The 17745-nt window shown below is 41.9% G+C and overlaps 3 protein-coding genes across 6 annotated transcripts; 2 read left to right on the top strand and 1 right to left on the bottom strand.

Annotated features, from left to right (window-relative positions):
- Nucleotides 1-3412: 3412 nt before the first annotated feature.
- Nucleotides 3413-8224, top strand: serpinb1 (serpin peptidase inhibitor, clade B (ovalbumin), member 1). Of its 3 annotated transcripts, XM_084547978.1 has the most exons (8): nucleotides 3679-3731; nucleotides 4210-4573; nucleotides 4773-4961; nucleotides 6330-6467; nucleotides 6551-6668; nucleotides 6772-6914; nucleotides 7055-7222; nucleotides 7324-8224. In XM_084547978.1, exons 3-8 carry the CDS (start codon nucleotides 4794-4796, stop codon nucleotides 7729-7731), a joined length of 1143 nt encoding a protein of 380 aa, XP_084404104.1. In that variant the 5' UTR covers nucleotides 3679-3731; nucleotides 4210-4573; nucleotides 4773-4793; the 3' UTR covers nucleotides 7732-8224. The 3 variants fall into 3 exon arrangements, with proteins under 3 accessions (XP_084404102.1, XP_084404103.1, XP_084404104.1); XM_084547976.1 differs by lacking the exons at nucleotides 3679-3731; nucleotides 4210-4573 and adding an exon at nucleotides 3413-3571; XM_084547977.1 differs by lacking the exon at nucleotides 4210-4573 and having other exon boundaries at nucleotides 3614-3731.
- Nucleotides 8225-9753: 1529 nt separating this feature from the next.
- LOC311490957 (GDP-L-fucose synthase-like) lies at nucleotides 9754-12846 on the top strand. Its single transcript, XM_084548755.1, has 9 exons — nucleotides 9754-9931; nucleotides 10007-10121; nucleotides 10235-10363; nucleotides 10444-10517; nucleotides 10600-10733; nucleotides 10868-10999; nucleotides 11111-11190; nucleotides 11336-11435; nucleotides 11523-12846. Exons 1-9 carry the CDS (start codon nucleotides 9783-9785, stop codon nucleotides 11576-11578), a joined length of 969 nt encoding a protein of 322 aa, XP_084404881.1. The 5' UTR covers nucleotides 9754-9782; the 3' UTR covers nucleotides 11579-12846.
- A 54-nt stretch (nucleotides 12847-12900) lies between these two features.
- Nucleotides 12901-17634, bottom strand: bmb (brambleberry). 2 transcript variants are annotated; one of them, XM_084548754.1, is made up of 13 exons: nucleotides 17582-17634; nucleotides 16057-16331; nucleotides 15692-15820; nucleotides 15426-15611; nucleotides 15067-15289; nucleotides 14862-14978; nucleotides 14589-14768; nucleotides 14287-14493; nucleotides 14050-14200; nucleotides 13699-13760; nucleotides 13485-13600; nucleotides 13295-13389; nucleotides 12901-13211 (listed from the first exon to the last, which is right to left on the bottom strand). In XM_084548754.1, the coding sequence occupies exons 2-13, from the start codon at nucleotides 16321-16323 to the stop codon at nucleotides 13082-13084; spliced, it is 1863 nt and encodes a 620-aa protein (XP_084404880.1). In that variant the 5' UTR covers nucleotides 16324-16331; nucleotides 17582-17634; the 3' UTR covers nucleotides 12901-13081. The 2 variants fall into 2 exon arrangements, with proteins under 2 accessions (XP_084404880.1, XP_084404879.1); XM_084548753.1 differs by having other exon boundaries at nucleotides 12903-13211; nucleotides 13295-13416.
- Nucleotides 17635-17745: the final 111 nt, after the last annotated feature.

The following is a 17745-nucleotide window of genomic DNA, read 5'->3' on the forward strand; positions in this document are numbered from 1 at the left end:
AAGCCGGGGATCCCAGCCTTTTGCACCGACGTATCAACTAGTCTGTTTTTCACCAAGTAACTGGACAACCTCTGTGCCACAACACTGAAGAAAATCTTCCCCTCAACATTAAGCAGACTAATTGGTCTAAACTGGCTTATTTCCAACGAGTCCCTCTCTTTGGGAATAAAAATCCCCCCTGCCCTGTGCCATGCCTTGGGAATAACCTGTTTCTTCCATACCACCTTCATCAATTTCCACAAGAACCTCAGCACATCTGGTGCACTCTTATACAGCCGGTAGGGGACCCCATTAGGTCCCGGGGCTGAAGAGGCTCTTGCGTGCCTTACCACTTCTTGAACCTCTTTCCACGTGAGTCCGCCTCCAAGCAGAAGGTTTCCTTCATATGAGCAGGGTTCTGTTCAAGGTTTCCTCCTGTTAAAAGGGAGTTCTTTCATCTGGGCTTTCTCTGGGCTTCATGCTCTGAGTTCTCTGAAAGCCACACAGAAGTACTACCAGGCAGACCTGAAGGCTGTTGATTTCATCGGGGCTTCAGAGGCTTGAAGGGAAGAGATCAACAGCTGGGTGGAGCAGCAGACAGAAAGTCAGGAAGTTAAAACAATAAATGCATGCAGCAATCTGTAGGAGAATTAATTGCCACTTTTTTAACGGGAGGTTTGACATTGCCTTCAGTCGGTTGCCCCAAGGCTGTGTCCACGTCAAGTTCCTGCATTAAAAGTCACGGCTGAGTATGAGGAGCATGTGGACCGCTCAGGGCCATGTGTTGATTGACCATGGTGACAGGACACAAAGATGTTAATGGAAATGCCAATGTCAACTGCAATAACAGGATACCTCTGAGAGGGAGGGACTGCTGCTGCAATGTGAGTTTCCCACTCACTCTAGAGGATTATAGTGGAGACACACTCTGTCATTGAATCATACAATCAAATCACAAATTTATGTAAACATTATACGCACCTGGCTTTGTGATTTTTTGCACTTAATAAATATGACTTCAATAAAGCATAGTTTATTTTATTTTTTCCAGCTCGTCACTCTGGCTCCCTCTTGTGGAAAATACATGCAAAGTCTTCTCCATGTTCTTTAAATGCTTAATTTAAACACAGCACAATTGTAAATTGTTTTTTGCATTTTTTTTCCACTTCTACAAAATATATACATGCATTTTATTTCAGTATATTTGCAAAAGCTCAAACTTTATGAGATAAACACCTGCACTGAAAAATAAAAGGCACCTAAATACACAAAAAGTGAACAGATTTTCTTTTCTTTTTTTAATGGACACTAGATTTTTGGTGATTTTGTTACATTTGTTTATTTACTTTTTGATTTAATACACCCTAATATGAATCTGGAAACTTTTTTATTTGAGCTTAAATTGAGAAGTTTAAGGCATTTTTATTAATTGATGCAGTTGTGACAAATAATTATAAAACAGGTTTTCAGTTCCTGAACAGCGATACAGAATAGGACTGATGGAATAAAACCTGTGGTGTAAATAAGAAGAAGGGAGGTTTCTTTAGGAGGACAAGCTATAAGGTGCTGGTTATGTAACAGAGAGAGGTCTGGAGTCCAAGGGTTGGAATCTGAAATGTTTATCATGTTTCAGTGGATGCAAAGGGCTGTGCTGTAAACCTCCGTGACGAGTGGAGACAAGGCGTAATCTCTGCACAGTAAATCCCTCAGACACACCTTTCTGCACCTTCAAAATGTTAACCTCTGCACAATCTGAGCTGAGGCCACTTAATATTGCCATACATGAACAAATTCTCAGTCAAAACAAGTTTGTTTTGTGTAAAATATCAGTGTAAAGTCTTTTTTTTTAAAGTAAAAACAGTATAGAGAGGAGTAAATGAGAACTTAATAGAAAAATATTAATTATTATATTTTTAAAGTCAGAATAATCAGATAAAATCAAGTTAGGATTCATTTTCACTGGCGTCACGAGTTGTTAGAAGATGCACAGGGTATTTTTAGTGATGCCGTCATGAAAATGTATTTTGTCTGTGAAACATGAAGACACAGAAGTGAACGTCTCAGCACGAAGGTACTCAGGTTCGAATCAAACGGCCAACTGGGTTCCTTGCTGTGTGGTGTTTGCATGTTCTCCCTGTGTCTGCGTGGGTTCTCTCCGGGTACTCCAGGTTCCTCCCACCGTCCAAAGACATGCTGGTTAGGTTCATTGGTGATTCTAAATTGGCCGTAGGTGTGAGTGTGAATGGTTGTCTGTCTGTCTATGATAGACTGGACAGAAGATGAAGATTTGTCTCAGTCTGATCTTAACAACACATACTTTTAAGCAGCACTGTATATAAAGATATACTATTCTCCTCCAGAATTAATTGCAGAGGTTGTCTGTGATCTTCCTGTGTACATCAGGCCTTGTAAAGAAGAGGCAAATATGTTTTTGGGAATTTCCCCAGCAACTTAATTTAGACCCTGGTCACTGTGGTAGAAATGTACAGAGCATCTCTACAGGTTCCTAGTTCCTGGAAAGTAATGGCAATACAGCTTCAGACTATGAATGACTATGAATGTGTCTGAAAGACTGAAGTAAGTTGTTTTGAATTATTATGATTATTTTATTCTTACTATTTTATTCTTACTTTGTAAATTGTGCACTGCATGTTACGGCTCAGCTCTGTTAGGGGTGTGGGAAGCAACATTAAACCAGACTGAATCGGTTTATTGTGAATGATTAAGGTTAATAGAAAGTGCAGTACTAAGGCTGGACGAAGGGTGTTGAATAAAACAAAGAAACTAGTAAAACAAAACTAAACATGTAGACTGAGTCCTTTCTAAAAAAAAAAAAATAAATCTCAAAAGAAACTCTAACTCCTTATCCGAAATCAAAACACATCAATAAACAACAGCCCAGTCCTAAATGTTATAAAATATAAATATTAAAAAATAAATAAATACATAAATAAGTAATGCATGTAATACCTAAAGAAAATTGGTTCATATTTGAAATTCTGAAAATGTGTTGAATCATTATTTTTTTTAATTAAGATTAAAAATAAGTTGCCAAAGCTAACACTGTTTTGAAAATCTGAAAGAAAACCAGAGTTTTTTTTTTTTTTCGATTTTCAAAAAAAAAAAAAAAAAAGTAATAGCTTTTACACCTTATTTTCAGAAATAAATAAATAAATAAAAATTAGAATTCAATTTTTAAAACCTTTATTATTTTACATGTTCAGTTGATGGCTTCTGTCTTAGACAGGCGTGGCTCTGCCCACAGTCAGTGGGCTCTGCTGGGAGAACTTGGACTCCTGACCTCAATCAATCCTGACTACGCCCCTACATTCATCCGGGATATAGATAATCTAATAATTTAACATTTTAAATGTCTACATTCCTAAAACCTGCAGCACTCTTAGGTGTAACGCATAAATCTCCAGCAGGTTGTGCTGACATCTCTACACCTCAGTACATGGTCGCATTTTTTCCTTTATCTGTATAATTCCCCGTTTTGTCATCGTCTGGGACTTATCGCCCAGTCACGCGTCCACACCATTGACTGTATATACGGGTCCACACCCACAGACCGGTGCAGCCCATCGTCACGGTAAGTGCCCCCTTTAGGTCTGAGCTCCGTATAAATGAGCGGTGGTCTCTCTCTCCGTCTCTCCTCTTCAGGGCATGTTTGGGGATTTCTCAACGTGTTACTTTCACTTTCTTACACGCTGAGTTTGTGCGAGCAGTCCGCGTTTGAGCCGGAATATCAGGTAAGGCAACAATTTATCTAAAAATGTACGTAATAAAGTCGGAAAATGTCGTTTAAAGTGGGGCAGTGGGCATGCGCTGGTTTATTTCCGGGTACACTTTATCATCATGTAAACACAGCTTTGCTCGCTTCGGTGAAATATGTGGTTGCGTAGGGAGTCAGTGTGGGAAAATAAAACGCTGTAACAGCAGTTGTAGTCGTACCAAGCCTCTAATGGGACACTCCCAGTCCGTAATAAGGTTTAAAGTCATGTGTAGGTAATTGCGTTTTGTTCCTAGGATTTATATTTAGCTTCATAACTTGTACAGTTTCATACGTATGCTCACATCCTCTAAATCACAGGTGTCAAACATAAGGTCCATGGGCCAAAAGCGACCGGCCAGAGGGTCTAATCTGGACCCCAGTGCGAAAATGACATAGAAGACAAGGCAATCTTTCAATGAAAATAACTGCTATTTCTAATTTGTCCACTGTTTTAGAAAAAGAAGGGGACAGAACACAAGACTGAGACCCAAGACTAAACAGCAGACAGCAATGTGACCAAATAACATTCTTTTTTTTTTTAAGGATAGTTTACTAAATGTAAACATTCTTCTAATTTACTTGTTCCTCTTTGCACTTGATGATGGGAGAGTCTGACCACTGCACAAAGCCTTCTCCAGCACATCCCAAAGATTCTCCATGGGGTTAAGGTCTGGACTCTGTGGTGGCCAATCCATGTGTGACAATGATGTCTCATGCTCCCTGAACCACTCTTTCACAATCTGAGCCCCATGAATCCTGACATTGTCATCTTGGAATATGCTCCATTGATGGAATAACCTGGTCATTCAGCATATTCAGGTAGTCAGCTGACCTCATTCTTTGGACTCATAATGTTGCTGAACCTAGACCTGAGCAACTGCAGCAACCCCAGATCATAGCACTGCCCCCACAGGCTTGTACAGTAGACACTAGGCATGATGGGTGCATCACTTCATCTGCCTCTCTTCTTACCCTGATTTGCTGGTATATATGTTTATGCATCTATTGCACTTTGCAGGAAACGTCTACATCATCAGTCATGGCCACCACCAGCAGCTCAAACACAATGTTTGCTCTGGACCTGCTCCGCACCCTGAGCCAAGCAGATCCCACCGGAAACATCTTCATCTCTCCGTTCAGCATCAGCTCAGCCCTGGCGATGGTCTACCTGGGCGCTAAAGGGGACACTGCCGCACAGATGGCTCAGGTCAGCACACCCTTCAGCCTGCCTTTTCGTGGAAAAGGATTATAAAAATGCAGTCAGTCTGCTCTCCAGCCATAAAACATCTTTAGGGCTGTGACAAATAGACTACTTCTGTTAGCTCAGGCGTGTATGTTGGCATAAGCCCAAAGGTGTGACATGGGAGAGGCGCTGCCTGCGTGTAGTTATACCTGTACTTCGACCTCAGTAAATGTCTCTGGAACATGATAGGTAGTGTTTGCAAAAAAAGAAAAAATGCACTGTCAAATGAACCCGTTGAGCTTCAGTTCAGGCCATTTTAAGCCAAGAATCTTTGTCTTTATTCATTTAGATCAAAGGGTTTACCTCAACAGGTTCAATAATAAATAAATTATAAATGCACAAAACGGCATACAGAACTATAGAAATACACTATATACCTGGAACAGTGTAAACACATAAAGATTAAAACATCCTGGCGACCACTGGCGTTGATCTGCTGTTGTAGCTGCACCCATTGCTGCAAAGAGTTAAGTTTTAAGGAACCAGAACCGGGGTTTCAATTCATTATATCAGTTTTCATTCAGGAAGCTTTGTCTTAATGGCACGTGCATCAGCGAGTTGATAAATGCTCCCAGTCAGCCATAAGAGCTTTCATCACCGAAGTATTGAATGACTAGAGAAAAGCTTTCCTGTAGGGAGCTGGAATTGTGCATAATGGCATTTCTACTTGTTGTATGTTAGAACAGAAATAAGTACTGAAGTATTATACCTGTGAAAGACCAAGGACAGATTTACAAGTTCCAGTTTAGATTCATGTCAACTGGAAGTAGAAAGTGGGACAGAGGTATTTACAGTAATAATGAGGATTTGGTTGAAATGATTATGAAAGAAATTCAATTCAACAGCTTCAGGAAAATTTGACTGAATACATAATGCAAATCAGTTAGGATTAATTAAAACTAAAGAAGTTTTTCAGGTATTTAGGTAAATTTTGGTTGGAAAATGTATTCATGGTTCTAGTGTAAGACTTTTTTCAACTTTGTTTGTTGTGGCTTAAATTTCTTTGTCAAAAAAAAATTAGAAAAAGGAAAAATGTATTCAAAACTATAACCTATGGGACGGACACATAGGTCATAAGGTGTGTGTAAGCAGGTGGACGAATAAAGAACAAGACAAATAAAAGATATTCAAACTTGAAGGTGGTAATTAAATACACTAATTTGCTAATAAGATTATTTTTAAACTTGTTTTATCTTATTTCTGAACATAAGTACCACAAATTATTACAGTAGCTTAGCATCATCCCTTCAAACATCTCATGTTTTTGTCTTCATCTTCACCGTTTCCATCAACTCATATTTAAATAACATGTAATTTCTATATTCCATGCAGGCCCTCTCGCTGAGGTCAGGCGAAGGCGTTCACGCAGACTTCCAGACGATGAACGCCGACATCAACTCACCGTCTGCGTCATACATCCTGAAACTAGCCAACCGACTTTATGGAGAGCATACGAGCAAATTCCTTCCGGTGAGTTTTCATATAGCACGCGACGGCTCGTTAAATATTACTGGATTAGTTTGAACTGACGAGATGTTGCGTGCCGTCTGCAGGAATTCCTGGAAGCCACACAGAAGTACTACCAGGCAGACCTGAAGGCTGTTGATTTCATCGGGGCTTCAGAGGCTTGCAGGGAAGAGATCAACAGCTGGGTGGAGCAGCAGACAGAAAGTCAGGACGTTAAAACGATAAGCTCCCACAGCTTGTTCATCATTTGGTAGTCTCCTCCGTGTATATGTGTTAAATATTACTTTGTCTGTGCATTTCTTTTCAGATAAGATAAAAGAACTTCTAAAGCCAGGAACAGTGAACCCAATGACTAGACTGGCTCTGGTCAACGCGATCTACTTCAAGGGAAACTGGCAGAACTGCTTTAATGCGGCCAACACCAAGGAGATGTCCTTTAAAGTGAACCAGGTGAAAAACTAATCCTGATTAAATCATAAAGTTTGAATACAGGAAACGGTTTAACTCAATCCAGATGAACACCTTAAAGTCTGTTTAACAGAGACTTTCTAACCTGATCACTCTGATATTCTGTGTTTCCTGTGCGTCAGAATGAAACCAGGCCAGTTCAGATGATGTACCAGATGAAGAAGCTGCCCTACAACTACATCCCTGATCACGGCGTACAGATCCTGGAGCTGCCGTACGTGGATGAGGAGCTCAGCATGTTCGTCCTGCTACCAGGAGAGTCTGAAGACGGCTCTGACCCTCTGCCGAAGGTACACAACATCTACCAGAGTTTATTGGTTGATCTCATAAAGCCAAATGTAGGATTTAACAAGCATCACCAGAGCCAGAAAATGTATTCATTGCGTTCCAGCTGGAGAAGGCGCTGACGAAGAACAAGCTGGAAGACTGGACCAAAAGGGAGAACATGGACACCGAGTCAGACGTCGTCATTCACCTGCCAAAGTTCAAGCTGGAGCAAGACTACGAGCTGAACGAGCCTCTGGCAAAACTGGGCATGATCGACGTGTTCTGCGAGCCAAAGGCCGATCTGTCGGGCATGAACGGTGAGGGGGGGCTCTTCCTGTCCACGGTGGCCCACAAGGCCTTTGTGGAGGTGAACGAGGAGGGCACGGAAGCAGCTGCAGCCACGGCCGGCATAGCATCGTTCTGCATGTTGAGGGAGGAACACTTCAAAGCGGACCACCCGTTCCTCTTCTACATCAGGCACAACAAGACCAAGTCCATCCTGTTCCTTGGCAGGTTCTCGTCTCCTCAGTAGGCGGATCCGGCGGAGAAAGATGGCGGACCAACTCAATAAAGAAGCGACAAAACAGTGTAAATCAAGTTTTAGAGATTGAAGAACTACACTGATCAGCCACGACATTAAAACAAACATGAAAAGAATATTATTACATCGTTAATGATTTCTCAACGCCTACAAAAAGCCCAGCCTCCTCCAAACTCCCCAGGTTTCAATCTATCGAGTATAAGCGGGATAAGCTAGAACAAGCCTGATGCATAGAGGTCCCACTTCTTAACCCACATGACCCAAACGACCTGCTGCAAACGTCCCGGTACCAGACCAAGTATCGTAAAGGCCGGTGGTTTTAATCTTGTGGCTGATCTGTGTATGTATTTTCTGCTTTTGCACAGAAATAATTTTTGTAGCTGCTCACACCAGGACTGATAGGCTTTCTATTCCATTAATTCATTCCTTTTGTTCTTTGAGTTAAATTTGACTCAAAGAACGAATTAAACTTGTGAAAGAAAAATATAAAAATGAATTTAACCGAATGTTTCTCTTGGAAGTTTTTCCTTTTATTTGTGTTTCTTTAAAACTGCACCACAACTGAGAAAAATGCACCAGGACACATTTCACTTCAGCCGTAATCAGCAGCGATCAAAGTGTAGTGGTTTTGTATTTCCTGTGAGCGCTGTAAAAATAGGTGAAAAGTGTAAACATCAGCTTCTGCTGCTTCATCGCTGCTGTTGTTCACAAGTGGCAGCCATAACCGGTAGTAATGTATTCTTATTATGAAAATTATGAAAGGTAAAATATACAAAAATAGAAATATTGTTCCATTAGACATATTACATTCAGACTTTTATGAGTTTATAGTCGATCTCAATCTGAATCTGACCACATTCAAGTAAAAAATAATAATAAATGCATCCTTCAAGTAATAAAGTTATCACTAGTTTGAATGTATATATTTACATCTTATTCAAATAGTGTGTTTAGACAGATTAAAGTAAAAAAAGACTAATGGAAACATGAAGAACATATTAAAATAATAATAATAATAATAAAAACATATCAGCTGTATAAATGTAAAATATGACAAAAATAGCATTCAAATATTAAATAATATATTTTAAAAAATCGTCTAAATTCAGTGTAGTCCACGTCCATCGTTAAAATTACCAAAACCGGAAGTTGTATTTTTCCCATAAAAGTAAAATTTACCACTGCATCAAAACACTCAGAGAGAAACATTTGTTTGTGAATATTTGGTTCTGGATGTATAGTTTATATCAGAAGAATGTTTAGAGTAATCGAAACGCTTTAAATTGTGTATTTGAGGCACGAACATAACCCAGTTGTTTGAAAGTAAAACTTTATTTTGAAATTATATATGTAAAAACCGGAAGCTGAGTTACGTTCTTCCTGGTTCGACTTGAAACCGGCTTCTCTCGTTCGTGTGCGACTTGCTAACAGGTGAGAAACCATTTATTTACTTGTTAAAATCATGTCTTATTTGTTATTTTACTTCTCTGACTTGACACAGACATGAAAATATAAGCATAGATAGTTGACGTTTAGCTTGTCCGGCTACGTTAATGTAACGTTTACTTGCAAAAGAAATGAATGTGACAGCGGTTAGTTGCTAGCTAACATAAACTTTGGTTTATACAGTTAGCATGTCTGACAGGCACAGCACTGTCCTGTATAGACTGTCTCTCTCTAATGAAATGCAGAAAACAAGTAATAAACACCATGTTTATATAATTAATATTAATATAATTACATATTTCGAAATTTAAAGTAAGCTAGCTGGCTAGTAGCACCTTAGTTCTGGTTAGTGCAGGTTATTTGAGTTTGTCTTCGTTTTCTGCCCATCTTCCTTGACTTGTTTCCTTGTAATATAATACCTCTGAGCCTTGTTTAATTCACTTGAACTGATGGAAAATAACGTGGCACTGCAAACATTTGAGAACAGCTGCAACACGCCCACCTGTTCACATTGTCTGAGCCTTATTAAGTGACAAACCTTTTCCCAGACAGCCACAGCTCCTCCTCTTCTCATCTTGCACCTGTCGTCCCTTTAGATGGGTGATCACACAGCTCCAATGAGGGTGTTGGTGACGGGAGGGTCCGGCTTGGTGGGGAGGGCCATACAGCACGTGGTGAAGGAGCAAGGTGGAGCAAAGGAAGGGGAAGAATGGATATTCCTCTCCTCCAAAGATGCCAACCTCATGTGAGAGCCGTACTGTTTTTGTGTGTTTTTGCTACCGGGAAAATGTCTCTTCATCGTGACTGTCCTCTTCCTCAGGAGCATGGACGAAACGCGGGCAGCGTTTGCGAAGCATCGGCCCACGCACGTCATCCACCTGGCTGCTATGGTGGGGGGGCTCTTCAAGAACATGAAGCACAACCTGGACTTTTGGGTATGAAGGAGATGCTCCACTGCTACCACCGCTGGTTAGACATGTGTAGTAGTGTTCAGACTTGTCTTGATGGTGCTACAACTGATGCTGCCTGTTGCTTTGATCCCTTTCAGAGGAACAACATCTACATCAACGATAACGTGCTGCAGGCGGCACACGAAGTGAACGCGGTCAAGGTTGTCTCCTGCCTGTCCACCTGCATCTTTCCGGATAAAACTTCATATCCCATCGACGAGACGATGGTAAATAAACCTTTGCGCTTTTTCTGCTCAAATGCTTTAGGCTCGTATTTGTATTAAATCAGCTTAATTTATCTCGCCAGATCCACAACGGTCCACCTCATGAGTCCAACTTTGGCTACGCCTACGCAAAGAGGATGATAGACGTTCATAACAGGTTTGTTATCGCGCTATAACCTTTTTTAATTTGAATCAATTCGGTGATTTAGGGTCACGAATCAGAAGTATGTGTTTCACAGGGCTCTTTTCCAGCAGCACGGACGTTGCTACACAGCTGTGATTCCCACCAATGTGTTCGGTCCTCATGACAACTTCAGCATCGAGGACGGACATGTGCTGCCAGGCCTCATACACAAAGCGTACATTGCTCAAAGTAAGTCACAGGAGTTGCAGTGTTTTGGTGAAAACATTTGCAACATGAAAGAAATGCCAGGAGTAGTGATTTATTCCCTTCAGTTAACTAACGTCCTCTTCTGTGTGTCTTTGTGTTGTTGTTTTGCTGGTTAGAGGAGGGGAAGCCGTTGGTGGTCTGGGGCTCCGGCGCTCCCAGAAGGCAGTTCATTTACTCCCTGGACCTGGCTCGTCTCTTCCTCTGGGTCCTGAGGGACTATCCGGAGGTTGATCCAATTATTCTCTCTGGTGAGTCCTCACACACACACACACACACACATTGTATTGATAATGACGGTTCATTTTTCAGCCGTTCAAAAGGAAGTGTAATAACAATGATGTGATGTGTTTTGTTCGTAGTTGGCGAGGAAGATGAGGTGTCCATCAAGGAAGCAGCAGAAGGAGTTGTTGAGGCTTTGGGATTCAAAGGAGAAGTGGTGGTATCCTTTTAATAGATGCATAAATCAGTTATCCATTTGTTTAATAGTGGAGTTTTGGCAACAACTAAATCTGTATGTTCTTATTAAGCAAACTATTGTCTGCATGTTCAGTTGATAATTGGCTCCCTTGACCTTTGACACTCAGTACGACACCAGTAAAGCAGACGGCCAGTTCAAAAAGACGGCCAGTAACGCAAAGCTGCGCCGCTACCTCCCAGACTTCACATTCACACCCTTCAAACAAGGTGGGAACGAACAGTTGACCATGTCCACATATCACTGATTCAGATTTAAAATGTCCTGACCGGTTCTTCTTATGTTTTCATTTGCAGCTTTGAAGGAAACCTGTGATTGGTTTGTCGCCAATCATGACACAGCCCGCAAGTGAACACTGTGCTGAATAGGTTTAGCACCAATCCTGCCGGTCAGTCACCAACTCTGCTGGAAGAGAAGTCGATGGTGTTGACAGAGGTGGAGGAAAACCAAGAGGTTTATCTGTCTAGGAGGATCACTTGGTGCATTTACATGGACAGTAGTACCCCACTAATAATCATAATAACAGTACAGCCTCATTTAAACCGGTTGAGGAGGGTGGTGTAAAATATTAGCCCCTAATAACTATGTAAAGACTTGATCTGATGGGTTCAGTCTGGTTGGAATATCTTTCTGAGCAGCTTGAAGGGACAGAAACACGGAAGAGAATTAATCCATGTCGGCCCAGGGGTGTCAAACTCATTTTAGTTCGGGGGGGCCACATACAGCCCAGTTTGATCTCAAGCGGGCCGGACCAGTAACATAACAGCACAAGAACATATAACGACAACTCCACAGGTTCCTTTTGTTTTAGAAATACGTTATGAAATCTTACAAAACATCTATGAAAAAAAACATAGTGCATTTTTGGCACATTGCTGCCATCTGCTGTTAAGTTGTAGGTATTATTGTGTGTTATGTTTGCAACTCTTAGTGGACAAATTGCAGTTAAATGTCTTGCATAATTTTTGCACTTTGCAAATTCATCCCGTGGGACAGAAAGGACCCTTGGGTGGGCCGGTTTTGGCCCCCGGGCCGTATGTTTGACACCCCCGCTGTAGGCATCTACTTTGAAACATCTGGGTCATCTTCTTCTATTAAATCAACTTAGTTTTGTTAATAATGTTGGGGGAAATAATTAAATCTATTGCACTTCTGGCAGATTTGTGATCAGGACTACTTTAATACACTGTGGTTGATGTTTCAGGGCAGTTAAACACGTTTGTCCTGTCAGATCATTTTAAGCGGTTAAGTTACTCTGATTTGAATATTTCAGTCAGTTTGAAAGAAAGAATTATTGTCCATGTAAATGCAGCAGCCACTGTGAAGAAGAGTTTTATTCACTACATTTAAACTGTTACTGCTTTAAATCTTCAATCAATCCAGGTGCTGGCACAAATCATAGATACAGAATTTGATCTTGTATAAAAGGGTTTGGGACTTAGAATTTAAAGGATTTTTGAATTCATTTAATGAGCAGAAAGGTCTTTACTGGAAAGTTTTTTTTTTTAACTGGGTACATAGGTATGGAGCAAGATGAATGTTTTCTACCTGTAATGTCTTCGTTGTCCTGCTTGAATCGTTAAAGAACCGAGTCACAGGTGGAGATTTTTTTATATTTTACAAAAGATAAAAACGAAATAAAAAATCCCTGGTGATTAAAGTCATATTTGTGCTGTTTAATAACATGTAATACAAACATTACTACACAAAGAAATAATTTATTTAAAAATGCACAGTCGCAGCGATTAAAAATATAAAAGTATAAATAATATAGAAGCCATTTAGTGAAACTTAGTGTTCAAAGCAAAGACAGTAACGGTTAATTGCAGCTCAGAATCTGGAAAAGTTGAACATTTCAGGACTGAACGTAAGAGCTGTGTCCTCCCTCGTGGACCCGGCAGAACTCCTGTCCCGGGACGGCTCTCTTCTTACAGGCTTTCCCTGTTTTTGTGACGCCGTTGCACAGCTGACGGCCGGACATGGAGCTGCCACAGGAAAGAGACAAACAATCAGAAATCATCGTGGTTAAAGCATACGAGAGAGTTCAGATGAAGTTTAAACCTCTGACCTGTTGCTGACTAGTGACGGCGTGGGACTTGCACTTCGCGAGTCGTTGGCCAAGTTACGAGAGTCGAGCACTACATCAAAAGCACCACCCAGGTTCTTTGGGGATAGGTTTTCAATCAGTGCCTACAAAATGAAAATTAGTGGAACATGCTACCTCTTCAGGTCACTTTGCTTTAAGTTGAGGTGCTCACCGCTGAGAGGACAGGCTGTGCTATAAACCTGGGAGTGGACTGATGTGGTGTCCTAAACCTGGACTCGAGGACCGGCTTCCTGTGAGGGGGAGACACCGCTGATACGCCAAGGTTACCTACATGAGAGCAAACACGAGAAACTAAATGTAGTCCTGATTTATTTTCCTATGGGGGAAAAAAAAAAAAAAAAAAAAGGTGCAGGAGGTGTTCCCACCTGATAAGAAGCTGTCCTGATTCAGGAAGTCGTCTTGCTCCAGGATGTCGTCTTTTTTGTCCCTGAGGATGAAAGCATGAGACGGAATACGTCCAGAGAGGGTGGTTATATTTATGAGTAATAGGAGCAAAAGTTTTTAAAATGAATCTGCATCAAATAGGGAAAAAGCAGGGGATGCAAATAATTTGAGAACTCTGCAAGAATAATTTAGTGTTTTAACATTTAATAGTTTTAAATATATCAGGGAGTAATGGAACAAGAAGCAGCAGAGGAATAGTTTGTCTGGAGTGGAAACTGATTGATCCTCTGCAAAGAACGCTGCATAAACAGGTATGAGATAAAATAACTCACTTCTGAGGCGTAGAAGAAGTTGGATATGAGCAGCTCGATGACACCGACTCTTTCTGAGGCTCCACAATGTTGCACGGGCCGAGCGGGAGCGGGGCCGCCGCCTTTCCCGTCCTCTGGAAACACCCCCACAACCGACACACGAACCAATGACCTGCAGACGCACGACAACACAGTGACAAACACGCCAGAATCCCGGAGACGTTGCATTTTGCCTCGTGGGAAGATTTAAGTTTGCACCCAGAGACGCGGTGAGCAGCAGCAGGCTGAGGCCGGCGAGATCCAGCGCCGGCTGCTGGTTGACCTCGGCCACCGCGTTCAGGGGCACCGCGAGCAGCAGCGTGGCTCGAGAGAAGCCCGGACAGCGCAGGAACGTGAGCAGGACGGCACACAGCACGAAGTAGCAGGTGTGTGCGACACACGTCCACATGGCTGTCAGACTCAGACCTGGGGAGGCAAGAACCACAAGAGAGACATGACATGAGGACAGGTTTCAGTAGGTGGAAGGTGTATTTTGTGACACTGAGGGCGCCGTGTCTCACCTGCCCAGCCCAGGTAGCCCTGGATCATGTGAAGCCTCTCCTCTATCCGGCTCTGCATGTTGTCGATGTAGTGCAGCATGAAGCCCAGGGTGCTGTTCATTCGCTCTAGTTTGCTCATCAGGTCGGAGTAGTACTGCGTGGTCCGGTCCTGGTACTGCAGGAACTCTGACATGCTGTGGTCTGATTGGCCACGGGGTGTGGTGGGAGGAGGATAGGAAACTCAAGAGGACGTTGACGTTAACTGCACACAGAACAATGCTGCGACTAATTTACCGATCTTGTGGTAGATGTCCTGAGCCTGGTGTCTTACGTCCGCCAGGTCTTTTACGATCTCGTTGTGGCTGTCCTGCACTTCTGAGCCGTGGATCTGCAGATGCTTGCTCACGTTCTCTGAAAAGAAGAAGGACAATATAGTCTGTTTTTATTTTAAAAGATCCCTGCAGTTCAGGCATTTCCAGATTAACAAATCAACTCTCACCCATTCTCTTGGTGATGCCCTGAATGAGCTGAGCGACCAGCTCCTGTCCAGAAGCGATGAGGGCCTTTTCCTGCCCCAGACGCTGCAGGTTGTCCCTCAGCGAGCTCTCCATTTGCTCCTGGCCCTCGTACAGTTTCCCCTGCTGGGCCTGCAGAGCACTGTGACCCTCCACCAGCTTGTCCAGCGAGGCCGCGGCCAGTTCCTTCAACTCCAGCTGACCCTCCTGTTTCAGAAAGAAAAAACACCACGCCACGATCAACGACCGTTAAACCGAGGCAGGGTCTGAGTCCTTGCAGAAAAGTGCACCGGACGTGAAGAAGAAGAAGAAGAAGAAGAAGAAGAAGAAAAGCCGGCTCTACCTTCAGGTCTTTCATGGTGTCCAGCTGGCTGGTGGCGGTGGAGATCAGGGCGTTCACCGTGTGTTCTGCTCGGCGCCGAAAAAGCTGCTGGCGAGTTGCGTAGCACACGGAGCGCGCTCGGTTGCTCACTATGTGGTAGGCGTTCCACGTGTCTGGATCCATGTCGGCCGTGCACTCTTTCAGGGTCTGAAACAAGAAATCGAGATTAACGGGAAGTTAAAACCCCTTAAAAACTAGTGTATGTTTCTCCTTAGATCATATTTTACCATTTCCTCTGTGCATGAGAAGGTCCGTCGTCCCTCAGACTCTGCCTGGCAGTTAAACAGAACCACTCCGAGCTTCGCAAGCTTTTCCTCTGAGAGGCTTTCACAGCTCGACTTTAGCTGGGAAACCACCTGTGCAGGAGCGAAGAAGTATGTGAAGGTTGCTGTGACTCTGTGTTTAAGCTACAATGTCCAATTTGATATAAAAACACACTTTTCCAGACTTCACTCATATGTTTTTGGCCTAAAATTTGCACCACATTGCAGATTTTCCTTTGAAATTTTGTGTGCCACTTTTTCCATGATTAAAATATCTATTTAAATCAGACACATCACAAACATAAAGGTCTTAAAAAGCTTGCATTTACCCTGTGGTGACAGCTGTCCAACGGGCTGAGCTCTATCTGCTTTGCCTCGGCCAAAAACTTCTCGTCTCCGGTCGCCATCTCAAACCGAGCATCCTTTGCTAGAAGCGCTGGAGCTCCTGCCGCTGGTGGAGGAGGTGCTGCCACTGGTGCTGCAGGAGACTCGACCTTCCTCAACCACTCAAACAACCCGCTGGCTGCAGGACACCGACAGGCCAGCAGGCTGAACATTAGCAGGAGGTGCAGGCAGGGGATCAGGACACGGCCCATGTCTGGATCTGAACACCGTGAACAAAATACAGGAAATACATTCACAATACACATGTTTGTAGCTTTGTTTTGATGTGGTAAGTCTAATCGTTCAGATGTGCTCCTCCTACTTACTATCATATATTAACAGTATTTTTGACAGGTTTGTGAAAATTAGAGTGGAAATCATTCACAAAGTCCTCTACAGCATGTGCCAACTATTTTCATTTAATGGAACCATCCTCTGCTAATTGGAAGCACTTTGTGCAATATTTTGTTTTTATGCATCTTTATATATTTTGTACATATCTGTATTTTACTCTATGTCCCTGCAACACTCACTTTATGGGAGCAACTGACAGTGATTGATGAAGTTAATCTGATTCCATGCATCTATTTTTCTAGAAGACTTCCCTTCATGTTTGTTTTACCGATCTTAAAAATCTGAAAGTCGTCTTTGCAAAAGTAAAAATTAGAAGGTGGAGGAATGAAAGTGAAATTAAACTTGCAGGAGAGGATGAAATATACATATTAATCCCTTTCAGATATGATCAAATGCATAAAAATAGATTTATCTTTGGGACCAATATAGTTTAATTATCTTAAAAACTTATAATCCAAATGAATATCCAAATAGTTTACATTTAAAACGTTCAAACATATAGCTGGAGGAGAGATGTTGCATAGTTGCATACAGCACCACTGTGGAATTAAAGCCGGTCTGCGCATGCGTTTACGTTAGACTAAAGATGCACGAATAAACTTTCTTTCAGAAAGATTATAAAGATTATAAACTTTAAAATTACGGAAATCAAAAGGATGCGACAAGATGGCGACACTGGACAAATATAATAAATGTACTGGAAGGTTTTAAAATTTAAATGCATTTATTTTTTGGTGGGTGGGTTTGTGTCTTAAAACAAATAAAAGAGCTGCTTTGATGAAATGCAAGACATAGTAGAAACATGAATTATGTATTTGACTTGAATGAAGACCACACGGAGGCTTGCCCAGGCATGTCTGCTCTGCACAAACGCTGCAGCATCATTTGAGAACCATTCACACAATTTTGGTTTAAAAAAACATTTAAATCAGTTTAAGATTTTTATTTTTTTAATTATGGAAGCAAACCCACAAATGTTCTTGTATCGTGTCATCTTCACATGGAAAAAAGAAAATATGTTCTGAATTTAAAACAATCATATATTTAATTACAAACATTTATCACATATATATTTATATTTGCACCGATTAAAATATGTCTAAATATTGTTTTTACCTGTGGTTTAATTCTGCAGGACGGTCGGATAAAGGTTTCCCTCCGGGTCTCCCTCACACAGCTGACTGGAATGACAGCTGATTTTTCTGTCCACCGCCTCCTGGACGCAGCCAATAGAATCGCTCACATTTTTCTTAGGAGTGCGTTCGATTTAAATCCCGGGT

This window comes from Chelon labrosus (genome assembly GCF_963514085.1).
Source record: "Chelon labrosus genome assembly, chromosome: 7".
Classification (NCBI taxonomy): Eukaryota; Metazoa; Chordata; class Actinopteri; order Mugiliformes; family Mugilidae; genus Chelon; species Chelon labrosus.